The 22500-nt window shown below is 49.1% G+C and overlaps 1 protein-coding gene across 8 annotated transcripts in view; it reads left to right on the top strand.

Annotated features, from left to right (window-relative positions):
* Positions 1–22500, top strand: part of kcnh5b (potassium voltage-gated channel, subfamily H (eag-related), member 5b) — a 94579-nt gene that overhangs the window by 54154 nt on the left and 17925 nt on the right. For all 8 annotated transcript variants that reach the window (XM_047337723.1, XM_047337722.1, XM_047337726.1 and 5 more), the window contains 3 exons: positions 10537–10736; positions 11342–11401; positions 11613–11805. In XM_047337723.1, the coding sequence (XP_047193679.1) occupies positions 10537–10736; positions 11342–11401; positions 11613–11805 (453 nt within the window). The remainder of the gene's footprint in view (positions 1–10536; positions 10737–11341; positions 11402–11612; positions 11806–22500) is intronic.

Raw genomic sequence — 22500 nt, forward strand, 5'->3', positions numbered from 1 at the left:
GTAAGTCCGTCTCAAATTGGGGGAGGAGTTAAGACCCATCCAGGTGAAGTAGGAGACTAAACAACAAAACAAAGTAAAACACAAACAAGGAGCTTATCAATAGTAAGTATAGTAGATAGTAGATTTCTGGCAAAGTATGAATGTAATGAATCTGTAAATATATCAACTCCCTGAAGATCTGATTCTGTCTGTGTCCCGTCCTTTAACAAAGTTTCGTGGAAATCGGTCCTGTAGCTTTCACGTAATCCAGCTGAACCAAAGTAGAATTTTAAAAATGGAATAAAAGAGAAGCTGAACACTCGGTCTGTTTCAGTTTAATGGTCAGTGAAGTCCAGAACGCGGAGGCTCTAATCGGTCAAAAGGGAAACGAAGCAGGTCAGTAGTTCTGAAAGGTAATTGTCCATCTCTCAACATGAATATCGAACTGACCTTTGCATGTAAAATCAGTCGTTTGCTCCTTTGACACTAACGAGCTGCAGGGCGAGTGCTCCTCAGGCCGGTCGGGAGCCATGGAGGGGAGAGAAGCAACGCTCTCGTCAGAACACGTCCGACTGACGGGACCAGTGATGAACTCTCTCTCTCAAACCGACATGCTGAACTCAGCGCAGCAGGAAACCGCCTCACCGCCAAAGGCCGCAGATCAAACTCTGTTAATCTTCACCCGTCGAGAAAACACGAGGAAAACAACATCGGCCGCATTTTCTGATTCTGATTCTGACGGGCGACCTCCTGAGGGTTTTGTCAGGAAAGCCGCGGCCCGCCCCTCACCTGCCTCGCTTAACTCGTTGACATGGCAACCGCAGAAAGAGCAAGAGCGCACACGCTGTGACGGTACGCTGCCGCCGCCGCCGCCGGCTCTACAAAAGCCTCACGACGCCTGTTTCTGGGGGTTTTGTTACCGCGGACGTGACGGCGTTCCAGGACAAACTGCATCACAGTTTGTTCTTGTGGAGACGCTTTCATTTGCTCAGATGAAAGAAAGAACTAGAATAAGTGAGCAGAGAAGCAACAAACGTGTGCACTCGCATCGCACAACCAATCAATCCTAATCCTCTGCTCTTGTAATAATCATGTTCTGAGCACAGGAGAGAGTAAAGTCCACTCCTCTGTTAGTTACTGTACGTCAACCATCGATATCCGAGCGTTTGTCCGTCGGCAGCTGTTTTCAGTTTGCACACTAATGCAGCCGCCTCGTCCGAGTTCGTGTGGATTCGGCACAACCTCCTCAAAGTCCCGACACCGATCACCACATCGATTCATTTTGAAATTATTCTCAAGATTTTTTTTTTACATTTTTCGACGTGATTCTCGAAATGCAAAGTAAAAAAAAAGAACTTTCTTATATTATATTTTATCTTAAACTGTACCAGGCCCCAATACGTGACATCTGGAGGCAAAGGTCAAGTTTGAGTTCAACGCATTAAAGTTAATTATCTGTGATAAATTAGTATAGTAATTAAATAGTTTGAAAACTGAGGTTATGTAGATGAGATTTAAAAACAGCGCCATCATCGTGCATGCCAATACTTGAATATTAAATCACTGTCACGTGTTGAGAAGTGTGCTACGTGCTTTATAGTACCAGTTTTTAAAAAAATACTATAAACATAACAGGCAATGAAATTTCACTACATTACACTGGAGCTCAGCCATAAATGATTAATATCAGTTTCATCTATTTAACGTGCAAATGTCCCCGTGGGGAGGGGGGGGGGGGGCTGTAGTGATTCACGCCCCATTTCCATAATTACCGCCAGTTTGTAATCGTCCTCATGGCGAATCTCTTCCCCCCTGCTCGTCCATTCACGAGCCCCAATCTCCCAATCGTCCCCATGGTGAAAAGCCTGTAAAGAAGGAAAAAAAATCACATCCCATTTTTATACATTATTATCATTCAGCGTCATCGTCATCAGCCAGACGTGTGCAGCCGGCAGTCGCACGGTGTGAGACGGGGTAATTGAATCAAGCAGGTGCCAGGCGTGATGGATCGCTGCTGCCGTCCTACTGTACCCGTCTTACTGTACCCGCCCTACTCTACCCATCCTACTGTACCCGTCTTACTGTACCCATCCTACTGTACCCGTCTTACTGTACCCATCCTACTGTACCCGTCTTACTCTAACTGTCCTACTGTACCTGTCTTACTGTACCCATCCTACTGTACCCGTCTTACTGTACCCATCCTACTGTACCCGTCTTACTGTACCTGTCTTACTGTACCCATCCTACTGTACCCGTCTTACTGTACCCATCCTACTGTACCCGTCTTACTCTACCCGTCCTACTGTACCCGTCCTACTGTACCCATCCTACTGTACCTGTCTTACTGTACCCATCCTACTGTATCCATCCTACGGTACCTGTCTTACTGTACCCGCCCTACTCTACCCGTCTTACTGTACCTGTCCTACTGTACCTGTCCTACTGTCCCCATCCTACTGTACCCGTCTTACTGTACCCATCCTACTGTACCCGTCCTACTGTACCTGTCTTACCTTCCCTCACATCCCAGAGCAGAGAGTGTGGATGACGCCCTCAGGCGTCTGCGCGACCTCTGATCCTCCGCGAGCCGCCAGAACCCGACTCTCTGAACCGCAGTCAGACGAACCCCTGGAGCTGGGAGGTGGATCGATGTGCTGCAGGCGTCACCTGACGCTAACGTCCTGTACAGGGCAGAGCGGGCCGCCATTGACGAGTCATCGAGGACCAATCAAAGGGCGACGAGTCGTTACCGCTTGAGTCTCTGTGACTCCGCCTTTGGTTTGACCGACTCAATCTTAAGATTCTTGTGGCTGAAGTTTGTGTTTACAAACTGTATGATAGTGAATTAATATGATTCAATAAGCAACTGTACTTCACACACACCGTCGGCCCATGACCGTCATCATGAATCATGTCTCGAAGATTGAGATTTTTCAACACGTACAGTATGAGATCTCCTGGCATTTCATAATTTTATCTTATTTTAACATCCTTTTCTCATCTCTTTTACCATTTCGATACTTTCTCTTTATTTATTTATTTTTTCACTTGTTAGTATTTTATGTAAAAAATCTCTCTTTGGCATTTTCTTTTTCTTTTCTTTTCTTTTGCCCCTTCATTTCAAATTCGTGAGACTTATACGAGAGCTCAGTTCCTGTGAACATAGTTTTTATTTATTGCGTTTATGCTGTAAAGCACTTTGTCCCGACATCCACGTATTGTTGTCCCCTCCCCCTCGCAGAGGAACTGTTTACCAGGCGCTGGTGGTTGGATGCGAGCGCTCCTCCATGACTTCATTACTCCTTGCCGAGGCCCGAGGCCCCCGGGGGTCCGCGGGGAGCCCCCGTCGCTCCAACCCCCCCTGGTGGCCTCGTTACCTTCGGCCGTGGAGCCTCGGCGGCGTCTTATTTGTTACTGCGTTTTTAATTTGCTCCCATTAGTGAAACCGCAACACTCGGTCGTCTCCTCCGACTTCAAACGACATTGGATGAAAAACACACGAAGAATTTACAGCTGCTTGTTGTTGTTCTCGTTCAGACGGATTCATACGCAGTCACACAGAAGAATAATTGAAAGGAAATATAATCTTAAGTGTTCTTCTTCTTCTGGTTGCCGCCGGTCGCAGACAACTGGCGGAGACGGAGGAGTCGACCCCGTCCTCACAAACACCGTTCGCTGTAATACATCACAAGAATATGAAAAACAGAACGTTTTCTAAAAAGCCAGCGTGAGGTAATAACTCGGCAGTTAAGCAAGAAAATTGGTTTGATCAGCATTTTGTATCATCCCGTTTAGTCTCAGAGGAGTTTTGGTATCGAGGAGTAGGAGTTCTCTTCTCCGCGGAGAGACGGACTTCAACACGTCGACCGAACCAATTGCTCGAGGTTGGTTGACGTGATTCGCTCGAGAGCGTCACAGGGGAGCAGTTTATTTCCAGTGTGAAGTGACGTCTCTATTTGTCACGGCATTGATCTGCGTGGGCACGACCCAGCCGTCCTGCTGGTTATGGATCTGAACGCTAACGACTGAGCCAATGCTACTTTACAATATGTGTGAGAAAGAAAACCTCAGGCCGCAGATATTTACACTCTAGGTTTGATTTCTTTTAAAAACAGAAAATATGAAAAATGTCTATAATAGCCTTGGCATTAAATAAAAGTTTAACTCTTTGTGTTGAGGGTCAATCAGGGAAGATGCTTTTAGGACCAAACACTTTATGAAAAAAATTGATAATACAAATTAATTATTTCCATAATTGTTTTGGGGGACGAACATTCTCTGGTTCCAGATTCTGAAATATGAAGATTTGCACCTTTTCATTAATGATGATGACTTGAATTTATTCAGAATATTGTGTTTTGGTAAATAATTGTTATTTTCTGACATTTGAATAAATATTTATTTAAACAACAATTTCTAATTAATTAAGAATTGCAGCCTTGAAATATGTTTTCATTTCAAACAGCAGTTAGTTTTTGTTTATTTGTCGTCCTTCTGAAAACACGATGAATCCTCAATATTCTTTCATATTCAATATTCTGGTACAGTATGTATTTGCAAAATTTGCTGACGTTAGCGAACGTTCTCCATCGTAAGCTTCAGGTCGTGTGATATGACAGAACTCATTCAGCTGCAAACTTTCAGAATTTGAGTTTTTCTTCTTTCGTTGTTTTGAACCGTAACGGTTTTGTCTCTTTCTTCCCGATGATAATCTCAGGTTTCACTCCTCTGTAATCTCTACAGTCTTATTATCACTTCACGCTGTCTGAGGATGAGAGGCCGGGGCGGTGCCGTGACGGAACGCCACGAGGCCTCTGCACATTTTTCAGTCAATATTCATTTGCAGACAATTGGACAGTATATTTTACGAACCCAGCGAGCGCCTGATGCACAATTACTGCTTGTCAAAACAGATTTATACAGGAGCTTTTCTTTTTTCTTTCCCCAGCTGACTGGCTCGATCACTGTCTGTCTGGCCCGAGCGCCGCGTCCCCTCACTGTGATGCGGAGGGAGGAGGGAGGGAGAGAGGATGGAGTGGAGGGAGGGATGAATGGAGGTGAGGGAGGAGGGAGGAAGGAGCGAGGATGGAGGGGAGGGAGGAGGGAGGGAGGAGGGAGGGAGGGAGAGAGGATGGAGGCGAGGTAGGGGAGGGATGGATGGATGGAGGTGAGGGAGGAGGGAGGAAGGAGAGAGGAGGGAGGGAGGGAGGATGGAGGTGAGGGAGGAAGGAGCGAGGATGGAGGGGAGGGAGGAGGGAGGGAGGAGGGAGGGAGGGAGAGAGGATGGAGGCGAGGTAGGGGAGGGATGGATGGATGGAGGTGAGGGAGGAGGGAGGAAGGAGAGAGGAGGGAGGGAGGGAGGATGGAGGTGAGGGAGGAGAGAGGATGGAGAGAGGATGGAGGGGAGGGAGAAGGGAGGGAGGGATGGAGTGGCGGGAGGGATGGATGGAGTTGAGGGAGGAAGGAGGGAGAGAGGATGGAGTGGAGGGAGGGATGAATGGAGGTGAGGGAGGAAGGAGAGAGGATGGAGGGAGGGAGGAGGGAGGGAGAAGGAAGGGAGGGAGGGATGGAGTGGGGGGAGGGATGGATGGAGTTGAGGGAGGAGAGAGGATGGAGAGAGGATGGAGGGGAGGGAGAAGGGAGGGAGGGATGGAGTGGCGGGAGGGATGGATGGAGTTGAGGGAGGAAGGAGGGAGAGAGGATGGAGTGGAGGGAGGGATGAATGGAGGTGAGGGAGGAAGGAGAGAGGATGGAGGGGAGGGAGGGAGGAGGGAGGGAGAAGGAAGGGAGGGAGGGATGGAGTGGGGGGAGGGATGGATGGAGTTGAGGGAGGAAGGAGGGAGAGGATGGAGTGGAGGGAGGGATGAATGGAGGTGAGGGAGGAAGGAGAGAGGATAGAGGGGAGGGAGGAGGGAGGGAGAAGGAAGGGAGGGAGGGAGGGATGGAGTGGGGGGAGGGATGGATGGAGTTGAGGGAGGAAGGAAGGAGGGAGAGGATGGAGTGGAGGGAGGGATGAATGGAGGTGAGGGAGGAAGGAGAGAGGATAGAGGGGAGGGAGGAGGGAGGGAGAAGGAAGGGAGGGAGGGAGGGATGGAGTGGGGGGAGGGATGGATGGAGTTGAGGGAGGAAGGAGGGAGAGGATGGAGTGGAGGGAGGGATGAATGGAGGTGAGGGAGGAGGGAGGAAGGAGAGAGGATGGAGGGGAGGGAGGGAGAAGGGAGGTGAGGGAGGAAGGAGAGAGGATAGAGGGGAGGGAGGAGGGAGGGAGAAGGAAGGGAGGGAGGGATGGAGTGGGGGGAGGGATGGATGGAGTTGAGGGAGGAAGGAGGGAGAGGATGGAGTGGAGGGAGGGAGAAGGGAGGGAGGGATGGAGTTGAGGGAGGAAGGAGAGAGGATGGAGAGGAGGGAGGATGAAGGGAGGGAGGGAGGGATGGGGGGTAGGGAGAGAGAGAGGATGGAGGCGAGGGAGGGGAGGGAGGGAGGATGGAGTGGAGGGAGGGAGGGAGGGATGGATGTAGGTGAGGGAGGGAGGAGGGAGGGAGGATGGAGTTGAGGGAGGGATGGAGGGATGGATGGATGGATGTGAGGGAGGAAGGAAGGAGAGAGGATGGAGGGAGAAAGGAGGGAGGGGACGGAGGGAGGGGGGATGGGGGGGAGAGAGGATGGAGTGGAGGGAAGATGGATGGAGGGGAGGGAAGATGGAGAGAGGATGGAGGGGAGGGAGGGAGGATGGAGAGAGGATGGAGGTGAGAGAGGATGGAGGGGAGGGAGGGAGGGAGGATGGAGAGAGGATGGAGGGGAGGGAGGGAGGATGGAGAGAGGATGGAGGTGAGAGAGGATGGAGGGGAGGGAGGGAGGGAGGATGGAGGGGAGGGGGGAGGGAGGATGGAGGGGGGAGGAGGGAGGGGAGGGGAGGGAGGGAGGGAGGATGGAGGGGAGGATGGAGGGGAGGGAGGGAGGAGGGAGGGGAGGGGAGGGGAGGGAGGGAGGGAGGATGGAGGGGAGGATGGAGGGGAGGGAGGGAGGAGGGAGGGGAGGGGAGGGAGGGAGGGAGGATGGAGGGGAGGATGGAGGGGAGGGAGGGAGGATGGAGGGGAGGGAGGGAGGATGGAGAGAGGATGGAGGGGAGGGAGGGAGGATGGAGGGGAGGGGGGAGGGAGGATGGAGGGGAGGGGGGGGGAGGCGGCCCCAGCAGCTCGGTTCTGAGCTTGTGTTGCTATGTTTGGTTTGTGGCCTGTTCTGGGTTTTTCTTTTGAAGAATTCTTGACACGGTGGTTGAAGTTGGTTCTGGTTCCGTCAGACAGACGTTTGCTTTATTCACGACCCGGAGGTCAAAGGTCGTAGCTGTGTCAAGATTTGGCGTTTCTGGAAAATTGTGTCCGAGGTTTAGTGGTTGACGTGTGACGGACGCAGCAGGTGGAAAGATTCCGCTCCTGCAGTCAAAGAAGTGAATCACACAAACACAGATGTGAAAATTAATATATCAATCTTCTCGTCTCACTCTTGATTAGACAGCAACTCAGTTAATGTCTCACCAAATTCAGATGTGGATTATATTCATTATGTGTGTGTGTGTGTGTGTGTGTGTGTGTGTGTGTGTGTGTGTGTGTGTGTGTGTGTGTGTGTGTGTGTGTGTGTTGCACTGACAGATTTCTGCCCCTAACTCTTTATTCACTCTGACAAGTCCTCCTGATCTTCCTCCGGCAGATCGTCCGAGACCCGCAAAAGAAAAATTTCTTATTATTCTCAGACAAACCAATCGTCTGCTCTTTGTTCGACCCCGTCACCGACTGTTTGACACCATTTTGCTGTTTTTTCCCCCTCCGAGGAATATTTCATCATCCAGCTCCGTCTCGTTTTGAGGATTCGCCTCAAAGACAAAGTCATGACGAGAGAATAATGAGATGAATCCTCCCTCACTCATAAATATATATATATATATACAGTATATATATGTATATTTTTTATATATTTACCAACTGATAGAGGAGCTGAAGTGGATCAGAAGGAGGTCGTCAGACTTGTCAGATGAAACACGAGCCTCTGTTTTGTGCAGGAGCAACAGTTTCCACATCTGGTAACATCAGGATTCATGGTCCATGTTCATCAAATTGTAAAATTATTATTTTCCATTCAGCTGTTTACACGAACAAGAACTTCTGTTAAATCTCCTGCCCGTGTCTGAAGCCTGTGTTTTCTGTACTGACCAGCAGGGGGCGACTCCACTGGTTGTTTCTACAGAAGTCTATGGCACAGTTCCACAAGTCTTCATACCAAAACTACAAAATACAAGAATAAATGATTTTTTTCTCTCCTGCCGTCACTATGGTTACGGTTTTGGGGCAAAGTGAACATAGTTATGTTTCGAAAAAGTTTGTGGCTAAAAATACCCGACGTGACTTTTGAGGATGCAAATCTACCAGGTCCGATCAAACCAGGTGATTCAAGAGACTTGGTGACAACATGGAGAAGACGGAGAACTTTCACACTTTGATGAGGATCCTGGAAAATGTCCTGGAGGGTCCTGGATTGTCCTGGAGGGTCCTGGAGGATCCTGGAAAGGTCCTGGAGGGTCCTGTAGGATCCTGGAAAGGCCCTGGATGGTCCTGGAATGGTCCTGGAGGATCCTAGAAAGGTCCTGGAGGAACTTAGAGGATCCTAGAAAGGTCCTGTAGGATCCTGGAAAGGCCCTGGACGGTCCTGGAATGGTCCTAGAGGATCCTAGAAAGGTCCTGGAGGATCCTAGAAAGGTCCTGGAAGACCCTGGAAAGGTCCTAGACGATCCTAGAAAGGTCCTTGAGGATCCTAGAAAGGTCCTGGACAGGTCCTGGAACAGCCTGGAATGGTCCTGGAGGATCCTAGAAAGGTCCTGGAGGAACTTAGAGGATCCTAGAAAGGTCCTGTAGGATCCTGGAAAGGCCCTGGACGGTCCTGGAATGGTCCTAGAGGATCCTAGAAAGGTCCTGGAGGATCCTAGAAAGGTCCTGGAAGACCCTGGAAAGGTCCTAGACGATCCTAGAAAGGTCCTTGAGGATCCTAGAAAGGTCCTGGACAGGTCCTGGAACAGCCTGGAAAGGTCCTGGAGGATCCTAGAAAGGCCCTGGAAGGGTCCTGGAAAGGTCCTGGAGGAGACTGGAAAGGTCTGGAAGGGTCCTGGAAAGGTCCTGGAGGTTCCTAGAAAGTTGCTGGAAAGGCCCTGGAGGATCCTGGAAAGGTCCTGTAAGCTCCTGGAAAGGTCCTGGAGGTTCCTAGAAAGTTGCTGGAAAGGCCCTGGAGGATCCTGGAAAGGTCCTGTAAGCTCCTGGAAAGGTCCTGGAGGTTCCTAGAAAGTTGCTGGAAAGGTCCTGGAGGATCCTAGAAAGGTCCTGGAAGGTCCTGGAAAGGCCCTGGAGGTTCCTAGAAAGTTGCTGGAAAGATCCTGGAAAGGTCCGGGAGGATCCTAGAAAGGTCCTGGAAAGGTCCTGGAAGACCCTGGAAAGGTCCTGGAGGTTCCTAGAAAGGTCCCGGAAAGGTCCTGGAGGATCCTAGAAAGTTCCTGGAAAGCTGAGGACTTTGAAAGCAGCATGTTTATCGCAGCAGCTACAGATTTCTGCCTTTTGTGTTTGTCCCTCATGGAACTCTCTCTTTCCTCTTTGTGTCTCTGCTTTTTTAAAATATTCTATATTTCATATTCACTCACTGCGACATGTGCACTCGGAGCACAAACAACAACTGAGTGTTTTCTTCTCTCGTATAACAACACTTTATCTCAGGAACACAGTCGCTTCTCAGACGCTCTCTGGCACAACACGTTTCTTTCTCTCTGACTTTACTTCTTTTGTGAACCGTCAACAGATCCCATTTAAACTTGTTTCCTCCTCTCTCCTCTTCTTCTTTTGTGATTCTTATTGGCTGGCAGGAGGAGGAGGAGGAGGAGGGGGTGAAAGAGGCAGAACTATTTCGAGTGAGGTCTCTATGGAAACAGTAGAGCAGCAGCAGGGTAAAGAAGTTTGCGGGGGGGGGGGGGGGGGGGGGGGGTCATCACTGCAGCCTGTCGCAACTGTTTTTATAGAAATCATAAATATTTTACGACTTCTCTCGCTTCTTTTTACCGTGGCAGATTTTAATGAAGTTAAACCATGTCCGTCTTCACCAGAACGAGACTGACATTTTATTATCATCAACAAAAACAAGTCGTATCGAGGAGGAGGAGGAGGAGGAGGAGGAGGCCGATCTGCGTGTGACGGGGCAGTGGACATAGTATCAGAAGTGCCGCCAGCTGGTTGTCAGTGTGTCCTCAGTTGGATTCTGCGATGCAGCCGTGGGGCGTCAGGTCCGTTGTCAGGTTGCGGTCCAATTGTCGAAATGTTTCCTAAATCTTGAAGTGACCCGGAAGTATTTCCCCGGCAGCCTTGATAAGAGCTGATCCGATTCTCTGAATGTTTACAGAAAGGAGCTTCCTGCTGGTTCCTCACGTTCAGTTCTGCCACGGAGCTTTTTTCTTTAGAACCAACGGACTCATTGTATGTGTTCGAGTGGACGTTCAGCTTCCCGTCTCTCTCCCTCTCCGTGCAGCGCTGCTCTACGCCACCATCTTCGGCAACGTGACCACCATCTTCCAGCAGATGTACGCCAACACCAACCGCTACCACGAGATGCTCAACAACGTGCGGGACTTCCTGAAGCTCTACCAGGTTCCCAAGGGCCTGAGCGAGCGGGTGATGGACTACATCGTCTCCACCTGGTCCATGTCCAAGGGCATCGACACGGAGAAGGTGAGAGCCGACACGTGAGGCCGCGGCTTTTTCCTCTGCGTTTCTGTGATTCAGACCGACGCTGAGATTGTAAATGTGTAAACTCTGATATTACCTCGATGTGACTCGCGGTTTAAAAGTTAAAGTCAGGAGCTGCTGGAGGAGTCTGATTTCTTTGAGTGTACATGGTGAATTGTCGCGCGGTTGATCCTCTGCCCTCACTGCACGCGGCTCCGCTCGGTGAGGATTAACTGTGAAGATCTACCTGCAAGACATTTATGAAAACAGTATATAGAAAAATAAATTCAGCGATGGTGGCGGAAGACGTGCGAGACGACAGCGAGGAAATTGAAAGGGAATTACATCGTGACACATTATGAAAAAGACACAAGGAAGAGATGTCGCGTTTTGACCAGCGCCATCTTGGTTTTGGTCTGAACCTGATCGACGTACGTCTTGTCGCCTGCTGGTTTCTATCCGGTGGAACTCGGACGTGTTAGCAGATCTCCGTCAACGTCTTTGAGTAGTTTTGCGGCGACGACTCCTCAAAAGGAAACGTAGAAAGATCCTTCTTCTTGTTCTCTGCTGCGGTTGTTGTGACTCGCTCGTGTGTCTCCGTCCTCCAGGTTCTCTCCATCTGTCCGAAGGACATGCGAGCCGACATCTGTGTGCACCTCAACAGGAAGGTGAGTGTGTGTTGGTTTCGGCTCCGTCACACTGATCTGGATCAGAGCGTGACGAATGAAATGAAAGAAAAAGGGGGGGGGGGGGGCTATGGCGGTAAGATGTAAAGACTCGTTCTGACTCTTCAAAAGGTCAGCGACTAAAAGTGTAAAGAACTGTGAGGGAGCGACGGATCTTTAACCGTCCGACCTGCTCTCCCCCTTCTCGCCTCAGGTGTTCAACGAACACCCGGCGTTCCGGTTGGCCAGCGACGGCTGCCTGCGCTCGCTGGCCGTGGAGTTCCAGACCACGCACTGCGCCCCCGGCGACCTGATCTTCCACGCGGGGGAGAGCGTCGACACCCTGTGCTTCGTGGTGTCCGGGTCGCTGGAGGTCATCCAGGACGACGAGGTCATCGCCATCTTGGGTACGTGGTCGAGTAGTTTTCGTCAGAGGAAGTGTTACACTGAGAATCAAGTTCTGAAATTATTTTAAAAACTTCCCCACGAAGTTCCCACGGAATTATCATGACGCACTTTTGACCTTCGACCTTCTCCACACGCAGAAAAACACACATACGAATCTCATGCATGACAATAGAAGCATATTATTTTCACATGTTATTCATATGCTTGATTTTTGAAAACAATGAGGTGGACGATCACGAGAGACACACTTGAGTCGTCGCGTTCCCGTGGCGCCCGACTCTGTCGCCCCCTGCAGGCTGGTCCTGTAATATTCATGATATCGGGTGAAGCTGCTGCTCTTCACTGAGACGAGCACAGATAATATCGATGCAGTGAGACATATCTCATGCATCAACCGTCAGACGACCCCCGGGTGCGAGCTTTACCGACGGCCCACAAACGAGAGGAGAAGAAGATTGTTTGAAACGGGAGAGCGAGGGCGTAACAAATGGGGAGTTGTTCAGATGATTTGGTGTGTGTGTGTGTGTGTGTGTGTGTGTAAAAACACACACACCAACATTTTTACTGTCCGACAACAAAATACGTCATCTTGACAGATATTGTTCTGGTGAACATTGACTGTTGTTGTTAATAAGCTTATGACGTCACAGCGGCATTAAACCATATTATGGGCTCTTTGAAAACGGATGGTTTATTATGACAACTGTTGGTTTTATTGCTTATTAGTAGGTGATGTACGTGACGTTATGTCTGGGATTTGACAACGCTGTTCAAAACAAGTTTGACCAGGCAACAAGCAGAAGAAACCTGCAGAATTATTTATGGCGTTCAGTGCAAATAGTTTTGTTCATTGTTAACTTTTGTCTCCCGAACTTTGCGTTATTCTTCTTGTGGCCACAAGGGGGAATAAACACGTTGAAGCAGCGACAAATAATAATTTCATAAAGTTGTTATGGCAAAGGGTCACGGACGATAGACTTTATATAGACTGTAAATAAAGATGGACGACATGAACAGTTTCCTAAAAATGAAGGCAAAACATCATAGTCGCCCCCTGGTGTCTGGCTGCGGTATTGGTCACAAGCCCCGCCCCGTCCATGTCAGCAGACGGGGACATTGAGATGTTTCTGTCATGTGACACTGATGTTTGTTCACGTGTTCATGTTTCTGATAACTTTGCTTCTCATTAGTTATTTGATGATATGAAAACGGGGCTATGACGATGCCTTAAAAATATATATTTTAACAGTTAAAAACCTGCAGTTTACATGAGCAAGGGGTCGTTTTCCAATCTTCTATATTCATCTTTAATTTAGAACCAGGCTCAATCCCTGTGCAGGAATTAGATCTTCGAAAACCCGACACCTTCACCACCGCCCGGCTTCTTTTCTATTTACTGATATAATCTGTGTTTAACTCTGGAAGTTGCAGGAGACAGGAGTGATTCAGGAGAAACTGCGGCAGATCGCGATCGCAGCAGGACTCTGCTCGTTGCTGGCATGCAAGATAGTGATCCACTATGTTACAGCTACAGATCCACTGCAGCAGATAGTGAGGACGAGCAGCTAAATACTGATGGTGCAGCGGGAACGAGGGCGAAAAGACATTCAAGAGATGAAATATATAAAGGAAGAGAAGAAGTGGGAAGAGAAATCACAGCAGAGAAGAATTATTGTTTGTAAGTGACAGAGATTTGAAAAGTGGAAGAGAGAAGAGAGAAGAGGCTTCTGGGTTTGTGTCGCTGCTTCACGTCCGTAACCTCGTTAGGAATCAGACGCAGTCGGAGGGATTATCATTATTATTATTATTATTATCACTCGGTAGACTGTCTGCAGTTGTTTTTCCACTGGTTTCTTCCGTTTCTCCTGCGAACTGCGACGCTCACTCGCACGTTGAACTCTTGTGTCTCGAGCAGAGTGACGATCTATGAGCCAATGAAATCAAATCAGTGTCACGAATGACATGAATGATTTCTTCTAGGAACCCTTGAGAATCTCCCCAGGACCCTCTGGGATCCACGGACGTAGCAAACTCTGGGTGGCTTGCGATTTGTTGTCAAACTTTGTGTTGCCTGGCAACCGGAGACACGGTCCAGTTTTTTCAGGAGCTGACGGCTGCAGTTTTGTGTTTGAGGGGGAGAACAAGGGCCGACGTCTGATCACGGCTTAGAGAGAGAGAGAGAGAGAGAGAGAGAGAGAGAGAGAGAGAGAGAGAGAGAGAGAGGTAGAGAGAGAGAGAGAGAGAGAGAGAGAGAACGAAAAGCTTTGTTCTAAAATAAAATCCTTTTCCCCGTTCCCGTGACGGCCGACCCGTCCTCGGCCAACGTCCTTTTTTTCTTTCTCTCGCGGTGACGAGGAAGCGAAGCTGTGCCCGGCAACAGAACGCATGAAAGAGAGAGACAGAGAGAGAGAGAGACTGATGATAAGTGCAATAAGAGAGAAGTGTGTTTGAATGCTTTCATCGTTCATCACGTCCAAGTGGTTCCGATTTATAAGCTTCCATTTGTCATGGTTTTAAATGTGGTCTGTGGACGGGAGGAGGAGAGGAGGAGGAGAGGAGAGGAGAAGATGAGGAGGAGAGGAGGAGGAGAGGAAGAGGAGGAGGAGAGGAGAAGATGAGGAGGAGAGGAGGAGGAGAGGAGGAGGAGGAGGGGAAGAGGAGGAGGAGAGGAGGAGGAGAGGGGAGGAGAGGAGAAGATGAGGAGGAGAGAGGGAGAGAGGAGGAGGAGGAGAGGAGGAGGAGGAGAGGAAGAGGAGGAGGAGAGGAGGAGGAGGAGAGGAGGAAGAGAGGGGAGGAGAGGAGAAGATGAGGAGGAGAGGAGGAGGAGGAGAGGAAGAGGAGGAGAGGAGAGGAGGAGGAGAGGGGAGGAGAGGAGAAGATGAGGAGGAGAGAGGGAGAGAGGAGGAGGAGGAGGAAGAGGAGGAAGAGGAGGAGGAGAGGGGAGGAGAGAGGGAGAGAGGAAGAGGAGGAGAGGAGGAAGAGGAGGAGGAGAGGAGGAGGAGGTGGATTCTGTCTGGATCACTCTGCAACAGAGGAAACACATTTGGAAGGGATTTTAAGATATGAACTTAACCTGTATCTATCCTCGAAAAAAAATGCTCTGATTCTTCTCTGCAAAAAGAAATCAGTCGTACACATTGTAGAACATTCATTATAGTTTTTTTTAAGTCAATGCAAAAAGTTTGCTCGAGCCAAATTCAAAAGTTTATCTCCCGTCGTCGTCGTCGTCGTCGTCGTCGTCGTCGTCGTCGTCGTCGCTGCCTCCAGCTCCTCCGTGTCTGTGGCCCGTGTGAGCCGGAGCCGCTGTGTGAGGATCTTCATTGGACCGGTGGGACCTGGAGTCTCTCTGGAAGCTGTTATGAGCTGCTGCTGTAGTTGGCGCTCGAGCGGCAGCGTCTGTAGGTGCCATTATCATTATTTCATTAAGTGACGGGGGCCAAAGTGGAGTCAAACCTGCACATGCGGAAACTGTTGCGTGTTTCTGTCTCTTCACACACACACGAAATGCACGAGCTGCTGCTGAGCGCAGGCGACTGGAGGACAGATGGAGAGATGGAGAGATGGAGAAACAACAGGGTTTGAGACGATGAGAGATTTTTTTTTCAAACCAATTTAGGCTCAAGTAGCAGAGGAGGCCGGGAGCGGGGACAGATAAGAGAACTGTCAGAGGAAGAGAGGAGGTGGAGGAGGATACTGGGGAAACGGGAAAGAAGGGGAATGAAGAGAAGAAGAGAGAGTTAAAGATGAACGGATGAATGGAAATTAGAGCAGATGGAGAAAATATAAAAGAGGGATTTACAGAGAGGTGATCTGCAAGGGAAGGAAATGGGGAAGAGGGGGTGAGGGATTGGAGATGAGGATGAATAGAAATGAGCAGTGTAGCTGGAAAACAAGTGAACAAGCAGTAAAAGAAAACAATGTTAGAAAGATGGAGTTTTGGACGAGGAAGAGATTTAGAGACGGAGAAAATAAGGCAAAATAAACGGAGGCGAGAAGGATGGAGGGAGGAGGAGGAGGAAGAGGGTGTGTGTGTGTGTGTGTGTGTGTGTGTGTGTGTGTGTGTGTGTGTGTGTGTGTGTGTGTGTGTGTGTGTGTGTGTGTGTGTGTGTGTGTGTGTGTGTGTGTGTGTTGGTTTTAAAGCCTCTGATTTCCCAAGGCTGAGCAGAGAGGCTTCCTCCTGAGGCTCCTACACTCGCCTCTCATTAGTGTCCACTGGCATCAAGTGTACACACTAGTACACACCAGTACACACCAGTACACACCAGTACACACACACTCAAGCAGCAAAGGTGCATATATGAATGTCGGTGTTTATTTGTTTACTATGACTCTTTAATTTCTGCAGGAACCGGCTGGGGAGATGAGTTCTCTCTGGGGGGCAGGACAGTGTCACACACAAACACACACACACACACACACACACACCCCGTTATCTCATATAGAACAAATACATGAGCACACACATATACGTGAACATGAAAACAACACTTTTACCCACAGTAACAAGATGATACTGTGGCAGCTCCAGTAAATATTCATAAGTAATAACTCGCTCACTTCCCATCATGTGAAACCATGATGGATGTAAACATGGACGACTCGCCGCCGCTTCCTCCCGTTGTACAAAAATTGAAGCTAATACCCCGGGTACTCGCGCCGCCATCTTGTGCTTTTGACATGACTTGGAGCTGCGGTTGTAGAAGCCACGACACGACAAGAGAACGTGATTGGTTGTACAGTAGATTCGTATTTCTGTTTCTTATGACAGTGGAAGATATTTTAAGCCCCAGTGTGTCATGTTGGTCTGGCGCCATCTGGTGGTAAATTGTCAAACCGCAACCGACTGAGCGACCCACAGGGGACACTTTATGGCGGCGCAACGCTGATTCCGTTTCCGGTTTCCGTCAGCGTCTGAAAATTCCACGTGAACGCGACGTGTTCTGGACCGTTTAGTTCAACACGACGTAGAAACATGGAGACTCACACGGAGGTCGGTCCACCTCATGGAACTATATTTAACTCTTGTATGAACACAGAGTTATGGACAATATGTTCAATTTCTGTGAAAAACTTCTTCTGAATGTTAAATTATTAGATCTTCGGAAAAGCGAAAGAAGAGAGGCGTCGATGTTAAAAAGATTTAGCGATGATTTGTTTTTGAATATATTTTTCATTTTGATAGGTCATTAAAAAAAGCTCGTGTCTGTTACACAATGACGCTGACGCGACTCATTGAATGAGTGTAAAAACAAAGGAAGTACTTGAGATGGCTCGTCGACTGTCCGTCATCTTTAGAATTCCGGGAGACGTGTGACGCTGCCGAGCGGTGAACCAGCGAACGAGCTCCTTCTGATCCTGTTGTCCTCACACGGCACTTTGTCTCTCTCTCCTTTTTAATCGCTGATTCTTAATTCGCACTTTGTTAGAAGAAGCGCTCTATACGTGTTCATTATTTATAATCATAGCCAACAACGATATATGCCATCACCTCCGTGCTTGTTATCCAGACCTGGGAGGAAACCGTCGTCCCTCAGGACGAGCGAACAGCATCAAACACCTCCAGCCCCTTCAGCCTCATGCGCTCCATCTATATCTATATATATTGATGATTTTCTCCTCTGCCCTCGTTCTGTGCTCTTGCCAAAATGATGAGCTGATTAATTTTCTTCATCCATTATTCATGCTGGGTTATGAGGAGGGGGTCTTGGCGTCTGGCCCCCTCTCTCCTCAGCGATCTGTTCTGGCCCAGCGAGCGACGCGTCGGCAGCAGACGAGCCTCCGGCCACAAGCAGTCTGAGCCGCGCCGCGTCGCGACGGCCCCTAGGAAGAGTCTGTGTTTGACATGTGGAATAGATGAGAGGAGGAATATTAACATTCCTGTAAAACAATTAACCCAAAACGCAGATGCAAGGCAAAGTGGATTAAAACATGTTGTTGGCCTGGTGTGGGTCTGTCTCTCCTCTCCTCAGGAGGAATCTCCCGGCGCTCAGTAATAATCAAAGGTGTAAACACACGGCAATAGACGGGTTTCTTATTCAACAGATTCCTGCAGCTGGGACGTGATGAACTGTAGAACACAATCAGACCCCGGAGCCTCGGCCTGTCAGAGCTCTCATTTGACAGGTAGTAGGAGATTAGTTTGTCTGCTCATGCACATACTTGTGTTTTCCTTTTTGTCTCTTCTCACCCACTGAACCATCATGCTGTTGTTTTTTCCAGAATTTCTTTGGGTGTAAAAAAAGCAGCGGCCCTTTCGCCCCTGGTTAGCCGGGGTCGTCGCCATGGACACGCAGCTGTTTGTGTTATACTCGGACGTACGGACGTATACGGACGAGCTCCGTCTATGTATTCCAATCATGCTCACTACAATATAACCTTGTAGTGTAGTGGAGCTCGTACCAATGTCCATGTAGACGCAACAAATCAGTGGCCACAAGGACGTCCACAGGTGCGGAGCCTTGCGTGCTGTACTTACTAATGCATAAAGTATAACACGAGCTTTGAGAAGTTCTGTTTGAAGGAACAATGGTGAAAGGAAAATGTGCAACTCACAGATTGTTGTATAATTTCTATGGCTAGCTGCTTTTCATGGCTATTTTAAGATACATCTTTGTAATTTTCTGGCTCCATCTGGTGGTAAAGTCGCAAACAGCAACCGACTGAGCGACCCACAGGGGACACTTTATGGCGGCGCACCGCTGATTCCATTTCCGGTTTCCGGCAGCGTCTGAAACCTCAACGTGGACGCGACGTATTCTGAACCGTTTAGTTCAACAAGCGTATTCAACACGACGTAGAAACATGGAGACTCACACGGAGGTCGGTCCACCTCATGAACTATATCTAACTCATGTATGAACTCACAGTTATGGACAATATGTTCAATTTTTGTGAATAAGTTCTTCTAAATATTACACACTGGAGCTTTACAGTGAGATGTCGTCCTTTACTTAACACCTCACATTCTGTTCTTTGTTTGTTTTTTCCAACATCATGTACAGTACCAGGGAAAATCCATAATATATAGTATCATAAAGGAAGTGTGAACATGTCACATTTTCCGCGTATTGAGATTACATATAAAGTCAATGAGTAGAAGCGGTTTTCATGTCACTCTCGCCGGGGCGACACAAATGGCACAGATACGAAATACTGTTGCGTGAAGTGATATCACGAAAAAGTCATTTAGCGTTGAGATCCTCCAGAGAACAGGCGGAAAGTCACAATGTGTTAATTCGTTTTTTAAGTAAAAAAAATGCTCAAATACTGAATAATTTGTCCTGAGCCAGATGAAGATCGTCTGTGTGAATGAGGGAGTTGTTCCGTCTGGTGTGAAATGTGAATTAATGACCCTTCTTGTGTGTGGATGTGAAATTGCTGTGACATTAGTGAATAGCTTTTATAGAAATCGGCAAACGTCCGTGATTTGATATGAAATACATAATTGAGGGAAGTGTGCAGCGGCTCTGTGCCGCTCTTCCGTCACGACGATGCTCAGAAAGACAATGTGAGGATTTGATGAATATAGATTGAAGGGGAAAGTGATTTCATGCAGAATCTGATGGATTACACCTCAGTGTAGGTTGGTCCACAAAGTTGAAGGTCGTCGGAGCAGCAGGTCGAAGCCAAGTGTGGTGAAGTGGAAACCCTCAATACTGAATCCATGTATAATATCAGCTGTCTTAAATTCACGCGAAGGTGTAAATGTGAGACGCCGACTTGTTTACTTCTTCCTCAAACAACTTTCTTTGAGGTGAAACGTCTCTCGTCTCTGAATCTCTGATTACTGTTGCTGGCTGAGTGATCCGAAAACACTTCATCACATTTTGAAAAAGGACCAAACGTGAAAATTTGCATATTGATCTGGAAATGAATGTATATATATATATGTGTGTGTGTGTGTGTGTGTGTGTGTGTGTGTGTGTGTGTGTGTGTGTGTGTGTGTGTGTGTGTGTGTGTGTGTGTGTGTGTGTGTGTGTGTGTGTGTGTGTGTGTGTGTGTGTGTGTGTGTGTGTGTGTGTGTGTGTGTGTGTGTGTGGCTGCACGGTGGTGTAGTGGTTAGCACCAACCAGGGCCTTTCTGTGTGGAGTTTGCATGTTCTCCCCGTGTGTGCGTGGGTTCTCTCCGGGTTCTCCAGCTTCCTCCCACAGTCCATCACATGCAGAATGGGGTCAGGTTCATTGAAGACTCTGAATTGACCGTAGGTGTGAATGTGAGAGTGAATGGTTGTCTGTCTCTGAACGTGGCCCTGTGATAGGCTGGGACCTGTCCAGGGTGAACCCCGCCTCTCTCCCAATGTCAGCTGCACAACCGTCTCCACCCGCTCGCTGTGGCGGGATAACGGCCTGGACGGAGGTTTAGAGCAGCATCAGCATCCGGCTGTACAAGCGGCCGAGGGCCGGCGTCCGGGCGAAGCTGCGCCGCCAGATAACGCGCTGCGAGGGTTCACTCCCGCCCACAGGCAATTTGTTTTTCTGCTGACTGCTGTTGCTGCTGCATTCAGGGCCGGCGACACATCTGTCCAAGACGTTGACTGCGAGGTGATCTCAGGTAGACGAGAGAAACGCAGCTGGTAGGCAAAAAATATGTGAGAATCAGATTGGATTCACATCGTTTGTTGAGGGGGACGCGGCTGTTTCGTAGGAACCCGCAGTACGAACAAATGTAAGCAAAATTTAGGATTAGGATACGAAAATGTTCTGGCATGGAGCCCAATATTAGTCAGCAACTCGTATGCGCCGCAGATTATTATCGAGACAAGATTCCATACAAAGACTGACTGCCACTGGGCGCTCGACGCGATGGCCAATGAGCGTTGAGATCCTCCCTCCGTCACTGTCGTCAGACGTCCTGTCAGTGTATCAGTAAATGGAGGATCACTGTACTGTCCCTGTGTGTGTGCGTGTGTACGTGTGTGCGTGTGTGTGTGTGTGTGTGCTTGTGTGTGTGCGTGCGTGCGTGTACGTGTGTGTGTGTGCGTGCGTGTGTGTACGTGTCTGTGTGTGTGTACGTACGTGTGTGTGTGTGTGTGTGTGTGTGTGTGTGTGTGTGTTTGTGTGTGTGTGTGCGTACGTGTGTGTGTGTGTGTGTGTGTGTGTGTACGTGTGTGTGTGTGTGTGTGTGTGTACGTGTGTGTGTGTGTGCGTACGTGTGTGTGTGTGTGTGTGTGTGTGCGTACGTGTGTGTGTGTGTGTGTGTGTGTGTACGTGTGTGTACGTGTGTGTGTGTGTGTGTGTGTGTGTACGTGTGTGTGTGTGTGTACGTGTGTGTGTGCGCAGTCCGACCGGGTTCCTATTTGCATCGTGAGCGGGTGAAGAGGGAGAGGGCGTCCGGTGTGAACGCAGCGTATAACACTCGTACTGTACCTGCCAGGACACAGGGAGGTGAGAGAACCTCGCTCTACCTCGTGATGGGTGTGCTGTCACACACCCATCACGAGCCTGTGAGCCGTCACGGCGGGACGACGGCGATTTGATTTGATGTGATGTGATGTGAGCGAGCAGCATCGCCAAACCCTGGCGACGGGGGTCACGGCACCGGCGGGTCCATCGCCGCCCGCGCGCTCGAATCATCCCCGGCTTTGACGGTTGACGGTGTGAGCGTCGCACTCGGTGCACACGTCCACCTCCTCCTCCAGCAGCCACGTGACCGAGTCCCTGTCCGTCCTAATTGGCGAGCAGCTCTGCGCGTCTCAGGGGAGCTCATTCCAGACGAGTGCTGCTGCCTGAGCTGCTGCTGGATGCTGGGGGAGAGAAATCGAGGAGCCACTCGCTCGCTGGTCCGTGGTGACAGCTCGTGGACAGCGTGGGCTTCTCCTGTCGCCAAATAAAGGGTTTGAACCAGATTGGAGCCCTGGTTTGACTTTGCGTCTTCCTGCAGTCCAAGTGGGACTGGTTCTCTTCGGGGGAAAGTGGCCTGGAAGCACCGTTTGCTTTCCTTAAATTTATTAGTCTTATTCTCTATATTTTTTGCAGTTCCTATGTTTTACATTTATTTGTGTGGATATTATACATATTTTTAAAGTGTGCTGTGTGAAACTGTAACACAGGAATTTCCCAGCTTGGGATAAATAAAGTAACTATCTATCTTGAAAACTCTCCTGCGTCATCTCTTCGTCTCCCCTGTGAGCTGTTGATTGAATACGTAGCTTTGTTCGTGCTCGAGTTCATTCACCCACCATCGCTTTCCCTCAATGACCTTTGGCGACATGTGGCCGCTTATTTTTGTGATTCTTCAACATTACAAATGCGTAGTCGTCAGAGAGAGAGAGAGAGAGGTGCGGCGTTGGCCGAGGCGACGCCCACAGGTCCGCTCGGGCTGATTAACATGGCCGACGTGTCGCTGGCACGAGATGAGTCCAGTGTCCAGGTGGCTGCGTCTGGGCCGAGGCCGCGGAGGAACGCAGGTGACTCGGAGGCTCCGTGCGTCCAGATCAAGAGTTTTCTTTAGTTTTATGTTCTTCCATGAAAACCGCAACTTTTTAATGTGTTGCCTGTTGTTCATGTCCCCAAAAGAATAACTGTACAATTCTGTTTAATCTTCAGTTCTAATTTTATTCTGCGACCACAATGTTTTGACTGCAAATGACTACGTTTGGATAAAAGTGGGAGTAATATACTCCTGTGTATGTAACGTGTGACATCACATCACATCACAAAGGACCAAGAGCTCGATGTCTTAAAGAACCGCAGGTG

Source organism: Scophthalmus maximus, chromosome 15 (assembly GCF_022379125.1).
Source record: "Scophthalmus maximus strain ysfricsl-2021 chromosome 15, ASM2237912v1, whole genome shotgun sequence".
NCBI classification, from domain to species: Eukaryota; Metazoa; Chordata; class Actinopteri; order Pleuronectiformes; family Scophthalmidae; genus Scophthalmus; species Scophthalmus maximus.